This window comes from Mesoplodon densirostris, chromosome 3, assembly GCF_025265405.1.
Source record: "Mesoplodon densirostris isolate mMesDen1 chromosome 3, mMesDen1 primary haplotype, whole genome shotgun sequence".
NCBI classification, from domain to species: domain Eukaryota; kingdom Metazoa; phylum Chordata; class Mammalia; order Artiodactyla; family Ziphiidae; genus Mesoplodon; species Mesoplodon densirostris.
Window position 1 is genome coordinate 47415686 of NC_082663.1, and position 17613 is coordinate 47433298.

General features: G+C 38.2%; 1 protein-coding gene across 2 annotated transcripts in view; it reads right to left on the reverse strand.

Annotated features, from left to right (window-relative positions):
- The window catches only part of PDE4D (phosphodiesterase 4D), a 578516-nt gene that overhangs the window by 197827 nt on the left and 363076 nt on the right, over positions 1–17613 (reverse strand). For both annotated transcript variants that reach the window (XM_060092912.1, XM_060092913.1), the window contains exons 3-4: positions 10022–10058; positions 2190–2263 (exon numbers count right to left, since the gene is read on the reverse strand). In XM_060092912.1, coding sequence (XP_059948895.1) covers positions 2190–2263; positions 10022–10058 — 111 coding nt within the window. The remainder of the gene's footprint in view (positions 1–2189; positions 2264–10021; positions 10059–17613) is intronic.

Below are 17613 nucleotides of genomic sequence, written 5' to 3' on the forward strand. Positions count from 1 at the left end.
TGAGTACCCTGTGGGGGAATTCTGGCTCCCTGGGGTCATCATGTGATGCACCATTTTGCTATCCATATCCATTTTGCTATCACTGAACGGAACAGAGTTTATCTGTGTGTAGATTGAGTCCTACTATTCTGATACCTGAAACGGCTGATTGCGTTTGAATCAGTAAAGGAGGTACAAATCTGTACCGACTAAAAGAGAGACCACAAACACCTTTACTTAGGGTCTGCCAGATAATACTGTTTGGTTAGACTTCACCCAGGGCATTATAAAGCAGGTCAAGTTCAGGCATAAAGTATGATTTTCTACCCTCCTCTAGATGCTCTTTTCCATTTTAATCTGTTTTGTCCCTGCAAGTCAGCTGAAAACCTGTCTCATATAGAATGGGCCTCAGATCATCTCTTTGGGGACAGAAAGGCCAGCCTGATGCCTTCACACCTGTTGAACAAGTATGTATCTGCCACAGGTAGAGATGCTGCTACGCAAGTGACCAAGTCTGAAGGAAGCATAAAAGGAATTCGTTATAAAAGTTTTGTTCACCTTTCAAAGACAAAAATCTCAATTTCCTGGACAAAAGTTGAGGCTAAAAAAGTTTGTAAGGGACACCAGTAATTTCATTTCTCTTGCAGGGTTGAGACTTTCCAAAGAGGAGGTGACTATACCTAGGAGCTACCAAATGCCAAAAGCCCCAAAGGGGCGAGTGAACATGGAAGATGTGTTTGGTAATGAACAAACAGCTTGAAGCCCACCCTCAGGTTTCCCATTCTGCATCCTGGCATCACCCCTCTAGCCCGTTTGCTGCACGTGCAGAGTGATGACGCTGTGCTGGGTATTACACTAGGCACCGGGAATGCAAATGTGGACTGGATACGACCTCTGCTCTCTGGGAACTGACATTCTTAAGACAAGCAAACAGGCAACTGGACACTGAGAGAAACATGCTAAAGCAGGGGTTAAGGACAGGATGCAATCAGATGGCAATGGAAAAGCATACCACCCAGGTTGGGGCCTGTGGGTGTGCATGCATGTTGGGTGTTAGTCAGAGACAGTGCCCCACATGAAATTATATTTAAGCTGTAACCTAAAGGATGAATTACAACTAGCCCAGTGGATGAGGAGGGGAAGAAGAAAGTGAGAAATGCTCAGGCTAAGGGAACAGGACTGCAAAATTTCATTACCTGCAACACACGACAGTCAACTGACACCTCTGGGTTCCATTCCAATTATTTGCATTGTGTCATTTATATTGATTTTTTTTTTTTAAAAAACCTTGTTCTATCACAAGAAGTATGTGCATAATGGCCAGAGCTTTTTTTAATCATGGAAAATGTGAATTTGGGAGGTAGATTCTATTATTATGGGATGGAAAGTTTAGATTTTGTCATGTGTTCTTTAAGAAGTAGTAATTACAACAAAATTTTATATGCTTAGATAAGTTCAAATAAATTTCTATTCACTGTCCTCTTAATATTGATTTAAAGAAATGGTTTTTTTTTCTGGAAAATTCTTCAGAGTTGATATTTTAAAGATAATATTGTATTATTCATAATAGACTGTCAAAATTATGGCATTTGAATAATCAGTTTTCCATTTAATCTTAGAAAATTAATTTTCTTTTTTTTCATTTTCCATCTTTATTAGGACCCCCAAATTATAGTTATTTTCCATCTTAGCTTTCTCTCTCAAATGCTTCCCCTGTTGTCCCATAAATCCCCATCTTGTTAACTCTTCCATGCTGCTGCCTATCTGAGTCAGTAACAGCAAGAGAATTAGAGATCTTCCCTATGATATGACGCTTCTCCAAGTAATGGTTGTCTTAGAAGTAAGAGGATAACTTTGGGTTGACTTCAAAGCTTGATGACGTTATTTGCCCATGGTAAATTTATGAATTAAGCCAAACCTATCAAGTTACCCTGAGTGCAAATAACTGGGCAGAGGACTGATCCTGACAGGTGATTTCTGACAGATGGAATCACCATATTTATTTACCATCCTGATTCATTTCTGATATGAGAACCATCACTACAAAGTGTTTACAGAAAATTAACAGGACTTCATATGACTTAGTGTAAATGGTTAGACAGCATGGCAATGATTCAGAGAAATCTAATATACTGCCTTGAGTTCAATCAAATGGAAAAAACACTATAAAAAGTTCAGCCAGAAGGAGGGGGGAAAAATGAATAACTTACTTGCTAGGTGCTCGGTCTTGCAAATTAGTCAATGCAGCAAAGTTGTTCCGTACAGTTCGCAGGCTGGCCAAGACCTACAACAAAAATGATTCTTTAAACTTCTTGAAATAAGGCCCTGTTTAATGCAATATGAAGTGGTTTGGTGATTTTTAAAAATGGTTTGTTAAGTGAAAATTTGATATTGCTTGCAACTTAGTTTCATATAGTACTGAAGAATCTCCCAGCACCTGGTAAAGTTTACATGGATCCACTTGAAAGCCAGAGAGGCCAGACTTAAGGATTTTCCAGATATTTCTCCTCATCGTCTATGAATATGGTGACAATAGCAGCAGCTTCCACAGTATTCCTGGATTCCCCAGCCACTAAAACAGTATCCCAGGCAATATGGATAGCGTGCTGTTGCATTTTATGCATATTTGAAATAGCATAATATAAAATATTAATAAAGTCTCACTTTAGGGGCAAAAGGTCAAACAAAATTTCACCCAGGTTCTCTTCAAACGTTCACCAATGATGCCATAATCTTGAAATTGGCAAACAAAGTAAATTTTAAATTGTTTTTTCACCCTTGCCACATGGTTATTCTAGCTGGTAAACAGATTCTTTTCTTCATTAAGGTTATCTGAATCATGAATTATATAGTCTCAAATAAAGTAAGACTGTCCTGTATGTGCACAGGGCCTGGCCCACAGAAGACACTCAAGAAAAATTTGTTGAATAAATGAATACATAGACACAACATATCCACATACACAAGGCTGGACCAATAGGTCCCACTATCTCTGAGAGCCCCTCCTTTTTCTAATTCTAGTGAAACTATAAAGTGGCAAAAGAATTGAAAGACTAGGAGAGAAAAGTGACAAGAGCACTATCTCCTTCTACCCCCCTCACTTTCTCCTAGAATGGACAAGTCTCCCCCAGGGTGGAGCCTATATTAGGTGAGGTTATGGGTCATCTGGGTGACAACCACAATGTGTACCTAAAACATAGATTTCAGATGTCTTATTAGGTACCAATAACACCCCAGACTGCCTAGTTCTGTTATATAGTCAATGTGTGAACTTAGACACGTTGCATCATCTCTCTGACCCTTAGTTTCTCATCTGTACACCAGGATAGTGACATCTACCTCACAGGGTTGCTGTGAAAACGAGATGAAATGACAGTTTAGGTGCCAAGAACAGTGCCTGGCAAACAGAAGGCACTCAGTGAATATTACCCCATCATGGCAACATTCCATTTAATGATTTGGCATGTGCACAGGGAATTCACTTAATGCCTATAACTGACAATATGCCGGTGGCAGTGGGAGCAGGGAAAATTTTTTTATAATTGCTCCAAGGGTTCCAGAGCTGTTTCCAGAATTTTGTCATTTGGCGCTGACCTAAAGTCAGTCTAAATTTTGTTTTAAGACAAAATATCTCAGACAGTTTTGAAACTGGCATTAATTCTTCTAAGTCACTGGGATACTGTTTATGCCCTGGGACAGTGACCTACAGCATTATCCCCTGAAGGAGTTAATGGTGTTTCCTAAGGTGCCAACTGTGATTAACTCAGTCACTGGAAAAATCTGGCTCATTATCACATATAAACAACTCACATTGCCGAAAGGTCACGCTGCCTATGATGGAGTATTCAAATAGCCAACTGCTGACATCAAACCACGATGTCTTTCATTAGTCATGAAATCTTGAGTGATGCAGAAAGAAACCTGACAAATCATGCAGGCTGAATTTATGCTTTAAGAATTGAATATCAAATACACTAATAAAGCATTTTAAATAGGATTATTGTACCCCCGATCGATCCTTATTCTAGGCAAAAATTTAACCTCAGAATTCAGAGAACTTTATTTTAATAAATTGTAGTAAGTGCACCGCATCTGACAGCTGGGCAAATAGAAATAGTAGCGCAGGTAATTCATGTTCTATGCTCATTTGAAAGGAAGCATTACTTCATGAAAGATCTACTCCACTTGATTTTCTGTATACAGGTTTTTGCCTCTGTTATAATAAAGATATTAAATTAGATGATTTTATTTTGGTTTTTAAGTTTAATTTTTAAATTTTATATTTATTTTTGCATAATCTCTATCCCCACATGGTACAGAATTTAAGAAAAAGTAGACTGTCTCTTTCTCAATAACAAAGACAAAAGCAAAATTATTGTTATTTCTGAGAGGAGGCAGATAGATGAAATCAGGGAAGGACACTCAGGGCATTAAAATCTTGGCACTGTTCTATTTCTTAAACTGTTGATTTTAGTACTATTCTTTATATTTTAGAAAGTCACTATATAGCTTCTCTTATATGGATGAAATATTTCAAAATAGAAAGTGAAGAAAGAAATTTCCCTTTCAGTTCCTTCTCCATTCAGCTGCCTGTGCCCTCTCCTCACTGACTTTTAGATTGTCTCCTAAATTTCACTTTTACAAACACTGCTGCAGTAAATAACCTTGCAGCTACGTCATTCCCTATGTGTGCAAGTATTACATTGTTGTTTTTGTGGCAGGACAAATAATATTTTATACATGTTAAGTATTAACTTTTCTCGCCTGCACTATGACACATGATACTGGCAAGAAGTGTAAATAAAAGTCTCAACCAAATGTTATAAGGGGGTGTTGCCCTAGGCCGAGTTGAGTGATCCTGGGTGACCACATCCCAAAGGCACTGTGTTAGTCTTTTCTGTTCTCACCTGCATTGCAGGACACAAAGTGTGAGGCATCTACTACTACAGGCTGTGGGGAAGAACTAGAAATAGTTTTACACAAGCCCCTAAGTTAGGGTTCAATCTTTCTTCGCTTTTGTTACAGGGCAGCTCTCACCCTTCTTGAATTCAGCCCTCTAAGAGCTATAGTCAGGGCTCTGACGCTCCTATAATTTTCTTCATTCTTTAATGCTTGCTACCCAAAAAGGTCCCTGAGGTTTACTCCCACACAGCTCAACGGTTGGAAAATTAAGGTCATTTCTTTCTCTTCTTCCCCTCCAAGCAAAAGTATAATCAGTCAAGGTCAAAATACATTGGGAATGAGGAGAAATAATACACTTTAGGAAAGAAATGATGACAGTGTTATGGAAAACTTTTGCACAGAGTTGTACTGGTCTGTGAGAGGGATTAAATGCTGTTTGCACACACTAATCTCAGACTTCCTTAGGTATTTCTAAACATTTATTAACCAATAAGATTCACTGAAAATGGCAGGAAAATGTGGATTTCATTAAAAAGTTAAACATCTGAACACACTAGCCTAAAAGAAATGTGTACTTATATAAAAATAATTTCTTATACAGATTTGAAGAGATTGCTTTAAAAAAAAAGATGTGGCAATAACATCTGTGTTAAAAAAAACTCCTGCTTAAAAAATAACCAAAAAAACCAAAACAAAGAAACAAAAAATTGTTTTGAGCATTGTTTTTGAGTCCAAATACACTTTATGCCACTAGATGGCACTAAAACACAGACCATGAGTTGCCACAGGCCTTGGGTTGGGTGGGGTGGGAGGGGCTGAGGAGGGAGAAAGAACTCCTTGCCTTGGTTTTACCTCCAGAAAAACCTGGAGCCAAATTAGGATTATTTACAAGACAAAGAGGTCATTTTGATAGAAAACCTCTTTCCAAGTTACATTTTGGTTAAATCATATGAACTTGCTGTTTTTGTATGTCAGCAAAGGTTGAATATTGATAGTTTCATATAGTTCAACCCCAAAAGTACTTAGATTCCTAGAACATGATACTGAAATTTATTTTAATGAAGGATAAAAAAACCTAACAGGTATAAGCAACTGAAATGTGATGATTTTCTTCTTTCTTAGCCCGGCAGGGAGAGCCTGTTGGATTCAATGATGAGACCACAAGATTACTGTTTCTGGGTGAAATGGGGAAGAGACACGCAAGGGCATTTTTATAAAATTGACAATGTCCAATTACCAAGGAACAGTAATGTTCTACAGGGTTAATAACCACTGCATTTTTCCTAAAATTATCCCACGTGCTGTATTTTGGTAAGAGTAAAGGTGAAATGACTTGCTTGTTCCTACCCTGTATTTTTAAATCAGGCATATCTGCTCAGTCTGAATGACGTGAAGGTCTCTCCAAGGATCCAGGATAATACTTGGATATTTCCTATCTTTTCCTTAACCAAAGATTCCACTTCTTTTAATATTGCACACCTCCAGAGGAGGATTCTAGTTGACTTAGAGTTTTACAAGGTAGTCACAAATGATGCAACACAAATAATGGGACAGGTGGGGCTTAAGGCAACTGACTACAAAGCAGGGTTCCCTACATTTCATCAGTGTTGTGCCTCCTTGGTGTTCCTCGGTCCCCTCAAGAACTCTGGCCAAATTGTGACTACACCCTTGGAAGGAAAAGGCCACCTGCCGACTGGCATCAGGTGACACGGCATCATTCCTGTCAACACTTACCCTAAGGGAATACCCAAACCAAAAGATTTTGACCCAAACACAGGAGAATAGTTCAAAATGGAAACCAATAAAATATTTATTTTCCTGGGGATCAAAAGGATTCTGAGCTTATAGGGGAAAACATAAGAAATTGGAAGTGGAAAAGTGTTTAGGTTGAACACCAGCAAGAATTTCTAACCCTGACAGTGTTTTAGACTTGGGAATAGAATATGGAGGGGTATTGTAGGATCTTGTATTGTAGGATCTTTGCTGAAGATTACGTCTGTGCACGATGCTTCAGCCCTATCCACCAAAGTGGAATATGACCTTGCACGTCTTCCTAAATTCTCTCGTAACTTAAGATTTTATTCTCTTAGCTTCACAGTAAACTGTGACTGAGAAACAACAGGGAGGGATCTTTCCGTGTTTTGGAGATGAAGGCAAGCATAAAGAAATGAGTTCACAAGAGGAGGCAGAAGATAAGATGGGCTTGGGAAGAGGCTTTGACCAGTTTAGAGTGGGAGGCCCATTTTAAAGAATTATGGGAAGGAAATTGGGCATAGAAAAATAAACCAAAAGGGATAGAAAGTAAAATGTCAATAGTAGTTATTTTGGGGTTTGGAATTATAGGAAATTTTCTTTTTCTTCCTTTTGCTTATATTTCTTTTCTATGCAAAAGATTTTATTTTGAAAGCAGTATGGCTTTTTCACCAGAATAATCTAGTGTGAAGTTCCAAACCCCAAAGCATGCTGGGGAAAGGGGGGAATTCTTTGGCCTATTTGAACACTTCCCTGAGTGACCTGTCTAATGTCCACTGTCTTCTGTCCATTGGTATATCTGACCAAATAATGTTGGTATCAATTCAAGTGACATAAACATCTTACAGCTTAAGCATTATAATATTTAGCATTAAATGGTGAATACTCCAGCCTGTATTAAAAATTTGAGGAGTTATTGGTTAGGTCAATGAAATAAGTTAGTGGTGCCCAATCAGGCTGAAGAGAAGGCCATAGACAACTGCCACTAACTGGGCCTTCTTTCTTACCTGCTTCCCCAAAGATGCTCTATCCAAATTGTTCAGGGTTAAACAGGCTTTTAAAAAAATTCTAGTAGAGGTTTCTAGATCATATACTCTAGTAAAAGGCCATTTGTGAAAACTGTGATGGAGCCACTGAAAAAGAATCTGCAGCTTCTGGGGCAATAACCCCCTTCTATAAGGTGTCATGGGTCATTAAGTTAATCATAAGCAAACTTTCCTAAATAGATTCCAGGATTATTTTCAGGCATCGTATATGCTTACAAATTACACAGAGCTGGTTTTCTTCAAAGTTCCAATTTCAAGGGCATTAAGTATATACCTTATTTATTTAAACAGTTCACTAACACAGACTAAATGATATTTTACATATATATATTTCTCAGTATACTGAAATTCTATTAGTTTTTTGGAGATTGTAAGTACACTAAAAAAAATGTCTAATTATGTAAAACACTAGATTTCCTTAGAATTTAAGGGTGCTAATAGCAAGGTTCAAGTCAAATTTATTGACCAGTTAGTTGGAGATTCATACATACTACCTGAAGTAAGATGATAAGGTATCATATACAGATTATTTTTTTCCATATTTTACTATATATTTATGTATATTTTTCTTACAACAATACCTAGAGATTTTAGTTAGAAGCAAGAATAATAATCTAAATAAACTCAAGTTGGAATGACTGTTTCTACATTTGGTGATGGTTATATATATTATTTTGCCTGATTTATTCTGTCTACTGAGAGCTCTATATCTAAGAGCTCTGAGCTCTTAGATATAAAGTTATGGGTCCTCAATAGCAACCAATGAAAAGTCCTTAGCTTTGTAAGATTTGCTATCACAAAATATGATGAAAACATATGATTGTAAATGTTTTGAACATAGAAATATAGATATTAGAAAGACCTAATGATATCCAGCAAAACTTGAAGCAAATGAGACATTAACCTTATAAAAGGATGGTGGTTGCATTCTATCTTTAATTGTCTGCATCAATGAAAAAGATCACTATATATTTTGCTATTTACTGACTCATTAAATTTTTAGTCTAAATTATAGCAATTATAAAATTTCAGGAAATTTGAAAAAGTGGAAGAATCATACATAATACTGCTATCCAAACACTGCCATTATGCATTTTTTAAAAACAATGCGTATTATGACGTCTTGGAGATGAAAGAACCCTTACTGATAACAACACAAAATTCAGTAAGTATTTTATTTTCTAGAAATTGTGCTGAGCATTTTACAAGCTTGGTACTATTTCAATCTCTTGACAACATTATGAGGTGAGTAGTCTTGTAAGTGTCATTTCACGGGGGAGGAAACCAGGCTTGCCCAAGTTCAGTCAGTTGCCCAAGTTCATTCATTTAGCAAGAGTAGATGATGGGCTTTGACTGGGCCCTGACTATCTTAATCCAGCTGAGTCTCCAATTTTACCAATTGGAAAAAAGAAGTCTTAGGCAAGTTAAGTGAGTTGCCCAAGGCAGTAGAGCTAGTGTTGATGTAGCCTTGATTATGATTTTTATAACCCTCTAGATCCCTTGTATTCCAATATTTAACATTTCCTATTAACAGTCAGTGTTGGCTTTAAACATGCTTCATGCCCCAGGTTTTATCCCATTCTATCCATAGTCTGTCCATCCCAGTGGGTCTCAACTTTTCCTGAGAAAATACCGGGGCCTTTAAAAATTACAGGTGTTTAGGTCCAACCCCCAGATTTTTGGATTCAGTTGATCAGAGGTGCAGCATGGGATAAAAAGCTTTCTAGCTGATTCTAATGCGTAGCTTGAGTTGAGAAGCACTGGTCTATACAAAGAATATCGGGTTATCGACCACTTTATATATATTCCAAAATTCTTTAGATGGTTTTTTCACCTTCTAGCATTTCTGTCATGTGGTTAAAGTATGTTCATGATTTGTATACCTAAAAGGAACAAATAAACATAAATATGTCACTCAGTTAAATCTTTGGACAAATAACGTGTTTAAAAAAAGAGTAAATAAAGCATCAGGTTGAAGTGGAATATGGAATTTCAAGCACTGCTCATGCACCTAATTATACTAAATGTAACTTAATCCATGATATAGCTTTCCTCTTTTAGTGCTTATGTCAGTTAAGGAAATGTGGTCCCATTTAAGTATGTCACTTGGGTAATTTGTAATTTGAAGCAAAGATACTCATTGGGTCTATGGGTTTATAGGAAACAGACCAATATGGCCAAAGTCACATTCTCTAGCATGGCTTTTAAATTACTGGAATGAACCACAGAATTTGTATTTGTACTTGTGTTTGACTTAGAATGAAATTAAGAACCCGAACTAACCCCCGCCATTAAATTTTCAGATGAGTGAGAAACCTGTCCATTCAGCAAGCTGGGCTTACCTGTGCAAAGGGAGTCACAATCAGGTCATCTCCATGTCTGAAAAACAAACCAAAGGCCACGTTAGATGGCGCTGATCACTCTAGGACCACTTTCAAGCAATATTAAATAGTAAGTTTCTCATTCATAAATCCCCACAGAGAATTACAGTAATTCCATCCTTACTCTTCAACACATGTTCTTCTCAATCATGGGCGTGAAGATGTGTCTTCTGGGATGTTAACCATTGTCCAGTTCCCTGGGTGAAAAGAGGGGCTTCTTGATCATAACCAAGGTCACTGGCACTTATTAAGCGCACAGGATATATAACAGTAGAAACGGAGTTCCAGCAGTGGGGCCTGAGTTTTACTCATTGCTGCTAATGGTAAGTATTACTGAAGGGCGCTGTGGAAGGAGCCAGCAACGGCAATGGCTCTGGTGAGAGGTCCCTGGACCATCTAACGTTGGAAGGTGATGAGCATCAGGTACTCTGCATCATCATGTGTGAGCCCTGGATGGGCTCGGAACTGTGGATGACATAAGACTGCATCATACTCTAATAAAAACCAGTGAAACTTTTCAACTGACTCACATCCTAGCCGCCGTAGTTACGGGGGCATGTTACCCCGTGTGTGCTGTTGTTACAGCAACCTCAGTGACACTGTGCCGAGGACGCAGGAGCAAGGTCTCAGCATGACGTGTCTTGGAGGGACAGGGAGAGGCAAGGAAAGTTGTGAACATTCTGCTTGGAAGAAAGTAAGAAACCCAGGCCCAGAGTTCTTTCGTGGTGTTTCTTAGTATGAATAGTTCATGAGAAGGATTTCCAAAATCTCCACGGGATATTTCTTGATCTAGCTAGCTGGAACTCTTTAATCAAAAGGGAATGGAATTATTCTACACAGAAAGCTTCCGGACATGACCCTAACTGAGAACACTGCAACTAAATGTTTCACTCACTCATGAACAATTCTGGAAAGGGCTTGAGTGACCTAAAACAGCACTCATGAGATATGCTTCGGCACAAGCAGCATATGGATGACGTTAGTAAATGGACTGCTGCCAATAATTAGACCAGTTGCTACGGTCATCATCAAATTACACAGAGATCTTGAAATTCAAAGTGTGGGAAAAATAAAGCAGAAAGGGGGTGGAACACACTCTAAGGAAACGTGTGTTATCTTGCACCCTCTTCGTTCCACAGTTACATGTTTGAGGGGCACTGCTCTTTGGAGAGATTATTCAGAGAGCCAAAATTTAACTAATACAAAAATCTAGATATTTTCCCGAGGTACAGTCTTTTCTTCCATTTTATTCTTTATAATTTCCCGACTACAAAGTTTATTTTCTAAGAACTTAGTCAACTTGGCCAAGGCACAGTAACATTCTGCAATCAATCCCTGGAAATAAGTCTTTTAATTTTTCACATGAATTACACTGGATTTGAATCACTCTAAACTGAAAAGCATGTGCATGTGTATTAAAACACTTAATTCTATCTTTGATTGTATTTCATTCCCAAGCACTATAAAACATTTATTTAGAATATACAATATTTAGGGTAATTTATCAGTCTTGCTTTCTTTCCGTGTCAAAGCATAAAGAAAATTAGTTATCATTTTAGTGATGGAAATATTTCACTCTTGACTTGCCCAGAAATTGTTTTTGCCAAATATCTCAAGACCGTCTCATTTTAGTCACAGTAGAATTGTTTCTAGCAATTCAGTGGCAAATGTCCTCAATAAATAGCCTACCCTTACTTTTCAAAATTATGTAAGGTTTAAATTATCTCTGAATAGGGACTTCCCTGGTGGCACAGAGGTTAAGAATCCACCTGCCAAAGCAGGGGACACAGGTTCGAGCCCTGGTCCGGAAAGATCCCACATGCCATGGAGCAGCTAAGCCCGTGCATCACAACTACGGAGGCCGCGAGCCACAAATACTAGCCCGCACGCCTAGAGCCTGTGCCATGAGAAGCCCGCGCACCGCAACTAGAGAAAGCCCGCACACAGCCACGAAGACCCGACGCGGCCAAACATACATACATAAATAAACAAATTTATCAAAAAAATACATTATCTTTGAATATATACCGAATGTATAACGACAGAATCTTTGTCCAAGTCTTTGTCCGTAGCCTGCCCTCGAGACCATGGGCTGAACTGGAACCACCCACTCTGGCCCCTGGGGCAGGAGCAGGCTCTCCCCTCCCTCAAAGAGAAGCTTGCTGAGTTCTGAGCCTGCTCTGCTGGCCACTGGAAGTGGGGATAGGAGGCCCAGCAGCACACCACTGAACTTCCTGTTCTTCCAGGGAGGGATGACAATAGAGCCAAGAACTACTCCCTATGCCTCCGGCCATCCTTCCGCTACTTTTGTATTATTTACTACAGTGCTTTCATTTCTACCCTCATTCTTTCTATAATAAGAAGCCAGAAACACTGGCAAGAAACTGAAAGAGAGAAATCAAAAAGCAAACCCTCACAGACACCTCACTGGGATCCAGAAACTGTTTAAGCACTTAAATGGGAAAAAAAAGCCTCTTGCCCTCTTGCAAAATAAACTCCACCAACAGCAGCACCTGAAAATACAGTTTTGTAACCTAGTTCATTTCAAGATTGTGTTTGAAACACATGAGGCAACGACCTTTCCACGCTTTTTTACCAAACCAGCAGTTAATTAGAAGAAAGTTTATACTTTATTGAGAGAAGATTTCTAATCCTATGAAGCTGTGAAAAGCATTAGAGGCCACAAAGTATCTGCTGCTTCTAAATATCATGTATTGCAAATTTCAGGATGGTAAATGGCTGGGTGAACTAGTGCTTTGAAGAGGGGCCATGGTCTGAGCCTTACTTCCTGAATGTTGTGCAAACTTTTTGATCTTCTGTGCTTCACTCTCTCTGGCTATAAAACCAGAAAGACATTCTCCTCTGGAGTTCGTCAGTAGGATTAGGGAAATGATAAACATACAGATGGTGGTATTTTGAAATCCTGGTGTCTTTCTTCCCTTAGACTCAAAACTATCACCCATTCATCACCATCTTTGATCCACCTCTTTTAAAATTAGAGAGTCATTAGCGAACAAGTATGTTCTTATTGTTAATAGGCACATAAAAATGCTACTGGGAGCCCAACATAAAAAATGCATTTAGAAGCATAAAAATGGTTCTGGGAGCCCTGTTTGACAACACCCAGGAATTAGCCACAGGAGGAACTTTTCTACTCACCACTCTTTACTCCCATGTTCACAGAAGTACAGACATAGAAAATAAACAAACAAATACATACACAATGTACTTGATCTTGTAAAAGCTAACATTTATACATATACTGAATATAAAACATATTAATTGTAGAAAACTTTGGGAAATACAGAAAAACTTTAAGAGCCATCCAAAGATAACTGCTGTAATGATTTGGTTTTTCCAAAAAAATATATATAATGTGGGCTCTGAGAAAATGTAAATGTCACATTTAAGAATATAATGAACCTTTTTTTTTTTTTAAATTTTATTTATTTATGGCTGTGTTGGGTCTTCGGTTCTGTGCGAGGGCTTTCTCTAGTTGTGGCAAGCGGGGTCCACTCTTCATCGCGGTGAGCGGGCCTCTCACCATCGCGGCCTCTCTTGTTGCGGAGCACAGGCTCCAGACGCGCAGGCTCAGTAATTGTGGCTCACGGGCCTAGTTGCTCCACGGCATGTGGGATCTTCCCAGACCAGGGCTCGAACCCGTGTCCCCTGCATTGGCAGGCAGATTCTCAACCACTGCGCCACCAGGGAAGCCCTATAATGAACCTTTTAAAATTACTTTTGAAGGAGGTATTATGATTTCCATAAACTTCTAGTAGACAAAATACTACTAAAACAAACAAAAACAAATGAAAAACTCTGCTTCATTGGTAGCGGATTCAACTGAGGATATGGCTTCTCTGCATTGCTTGGCCTTTTAGTTTAGAACTAGCTCTACTGTAAGTAAAAAATTAACTAGTCCCTCGGCTTATGGAACCCCAAGGACTGAAGTTCCTATAACACAAAGCCAACCTCAGCCATACCTGAAAGTGATCTTCCTCTTTGATGCTACTGCCACTTAGAATTAAAGTAATCCCTTTAACACAAAAGCTTGGTCCTGTGGTCAAAATCACAAATACAGAAACTTGAATTTTGGAAAGAATGTCCAGCAACATTCTACTGAGAACTAAAAATAATGTAAATTAATATAAGATCAAAATTAAAGCAGTTCAGTATTGTGTACAGTAGTATCTTTCAATTTGAAATTTTTCAATGTCAAATTCCAAGCCATTTGTGCATGTCTGTATACACAACTCTGATGGTTTTTCGATAATGCTAACTATAGTTATCAGTCATCAAGTTGAAATGATTACCCTCACTTGAAGATCACCTTTGTGTTTATATTCCATATCAGCACCAAAAGAACAAACCAAATTACAGCCCTTTCCCCAGTTTTAACAGACAAATAAACTAATACTTATTCTACAAAAACAGGTGACTGAGGTCATCCAAGTTCTTAACTTTATGAGGAAACAGCTTTCTTTGTCCTTGAATTGTAATTTCCTAATAGACTTGAGTGGTAATTTATCCTGGCATCCCTTTCACTGATGCCCAGGAAAGTCACTCAATGTTTTGTTGATTTCAGCTCTGGGGGCCCTTTTAATATGTTCCCAGTATTTTTTATTTCTTAAATGGGCTTTCAATATAATTATTTTAAAAAATCAGAGTACAAATATCCAACAAACTGATAAATAATAATGGTATTACTTTCAAACAGTTATAATTTTTATAAAACAATAATGATAACCAATATTTATCAAATGATTACTCTGTGCCAGGAACTGTGCAAAGCACATTTCACTGATTATCTCCTATTAATTTTTTTTTGTACATGAGGAATGGAAGCCCCAAGAAGGACAAAAGAAATCACTATGCCCATGGTGTGATGGCGTCAGGATTCAAAGGCAGGCAATATGACTCTGGCGGGTCTGTGCTTAAACACTGTGCAATTCTGCACCAGTAATGGCATTTATCAATGCCAAAAGCACATCCCAAACAATGCCTAATCTCTAGGCATCTTCCATTTCATAAAGATGATATGTACCATAAAGACAACAAATGGAAGAGTTAACATATAAATGCAAAAAAAATCAAAACAAAAAAATTACTAAAATGACTTACAAAACAAAACAATCTTTATCCACCTGCTGACTTTCATGTCCTTCTACCCTAAGCTAAAATAATAAAATGAAATAAAATAATTTTTGGTTTACTACTGAGGTGATAATTCTGGCTGAGAGTTTAATATCATATGTCCATATTCAGAGTGTAGCAAGATTACATGCATATCATATGTAACAAAGGCCTCTGGAGATGGCATTTATGTGCACATATATATGTATATGTAAACATCTACATATAAATGTATTTATGTATATATTGTGTGTGCATGTGAGTTGTAATCCTAGGGACAGCATTTTGATTTTCTGCCTCTGTATTTCAAAAGGGGTGGGGGGGAGATAAAGGTACTGTATCTGCCACCATACTTATCCGCATAAAGAAAATTTACTATATTATTTTGCCTGTACTACTCAATATAAAAACCCTTCAAAGACCAACTGCTCTGCAAATATTACATTTTAAGGTATACTTCCTAAGATTAAAAACGTATCATGGGGGGACTTCCCTGGTGGTCCAGTGGTTAAGACTTCGCCTTCCAATGCAGGGGGTGCGGGTTCGGTCCCTGGTAGGGGAGATAGGATACCTCATGCCTCGCGGCCAAAAAACCAAAACATAAAACGGAACCAATATTGTAACAAATTCAATAAAGATTTTTAAAATGGTCCACATCAAAAAAAAATCTAAAAAAAAAATATCATGTGTCAACGCAAGTTCATCAATTATAACGGATGAACCACTCTGCTTTGGGGGCAGAAAGTATATGGGAAATCTCTATACCATCCTCTTAATTTTGCTGTGAAACTAGAAATGCTGTCTGAAGTCTTAAAAAATTAAAAAGACAAAAATATATCATATAACTTTAGAAAGGGATGTGACCTTGGAAGTTATTTAGTCTTCTGAAATTTAAATCATTTGCTCACTTCTTATTCACAGTTTTAAGAATTAAGGCCTTGGCCTGATATTTGACCAAAAACACTCTAAAAGCAAAACCCTCAGTTTTTGGCCCACGTGTGCTCGTATCACATGCACTGATGAGAAAGTAAATGAAATTGGAGCTAATGCAACATAAGCAAAAATTCTCTAGTCTGAAGTGTAATCTCTTCTTTATTTGTCATCAAACAAAAATTTAGGCTTTGTTAGAGAACGTACATGATGCCAATAAATGGCCTCAAATTTGTTAGTTAAATGATGGCATGAGAGACCATCTGTTTTCAGAATTATTCAGCAAAAGATTTTCCAGTTGTAAGAAGTTAAGTGTTTTGCACATGTAGAGACACACTCGCTAAGCCTATTTATTTTGTTTAATAAAAGCTAATACAATAAAAGGGTCCTTCTAGGCGTGTCGATGGCACAAATTGCTGTCACGGAACTTTGATGACTGACCTCCATGGGCGGGGGGAGGGGGAAGGAGGACGGGGAAAGGACCGAGTACACAGCAATCTTTCACAAGTGCCCTCACTCTGTTGTAGGAACAGGTTCTTCTTTTCTAGTTTATCTTATTTGACAGGCCTGTTCTTAACGTCAGTGGCTCTGCCTTCTTGGTTTTTCTCTAGGATGGGTTCCCAGGGAAAAGATTTATGGGTAGCTAGAAAAACAATTTTTTAAGATCTGCGTGAGGTAAAATGATTCAGGAGATTAAAAGGAAGGGTGTGACCAAATGGGGAGAGGAGTGAGAGCAGTATGTTTTCTGCATGCCTACTATTACCAGACCCTGCTCTGCTAACACACGGTATTTAATTCTGATGCCTCTGCACTAAATGGATGCTCATATTCCCGTCCTAAGATAAGGAACTGGTTTCTGAGAACTTAAGTAACTCATCGGTGGTCATGCCCTTAGCAAGTGGCAGAGTTCAGTGGTTTCCAAATGCCAGGCTGAGACCTGGTACTGGCCCAAGAGAATGTTCATTGGTCCTTGTGAAGGTGAGAATAAACATGAATCATGGAGTAAGGTTTTTTAAAAAGTCATATTAAAAAACAAAAGCTAACCATATTCCTTTGGAAAACTCTCCTTTATTCTGAGAATATGTGCCACTCCCTTTGTAAAAAATTCTAGTGAAATGCCTTTGGAAAATAAAATGATTGTGTATATCGATGGGAATTTCCTTGTTAAATAAATAAAGTCATTTATCTGACAAAGTAAGCACTTAGTAACCCTGGGTCAGTCCCCCAGATGGTTTTTGAAGTCTTAGTGAGTCATGAAATCCCAAGGCATGAAAATGAGCAGTGGAGCTGGATTTAAACCCAGGCTTTAAATACCGTTTCGCTTCTACTGCATCATGTTGCTTTCTGCATGCACAAACGGATTCAGACTATTCTGAAGCCCCATAAAAGTACATATTCTAGACTCTAGAACATCACAGTCAAACAAAAGTTTTTGCTGTGATGGAAATGTTCTCTCTCTGTGCTCTCTAATGCAGTATCCACTAGCCACG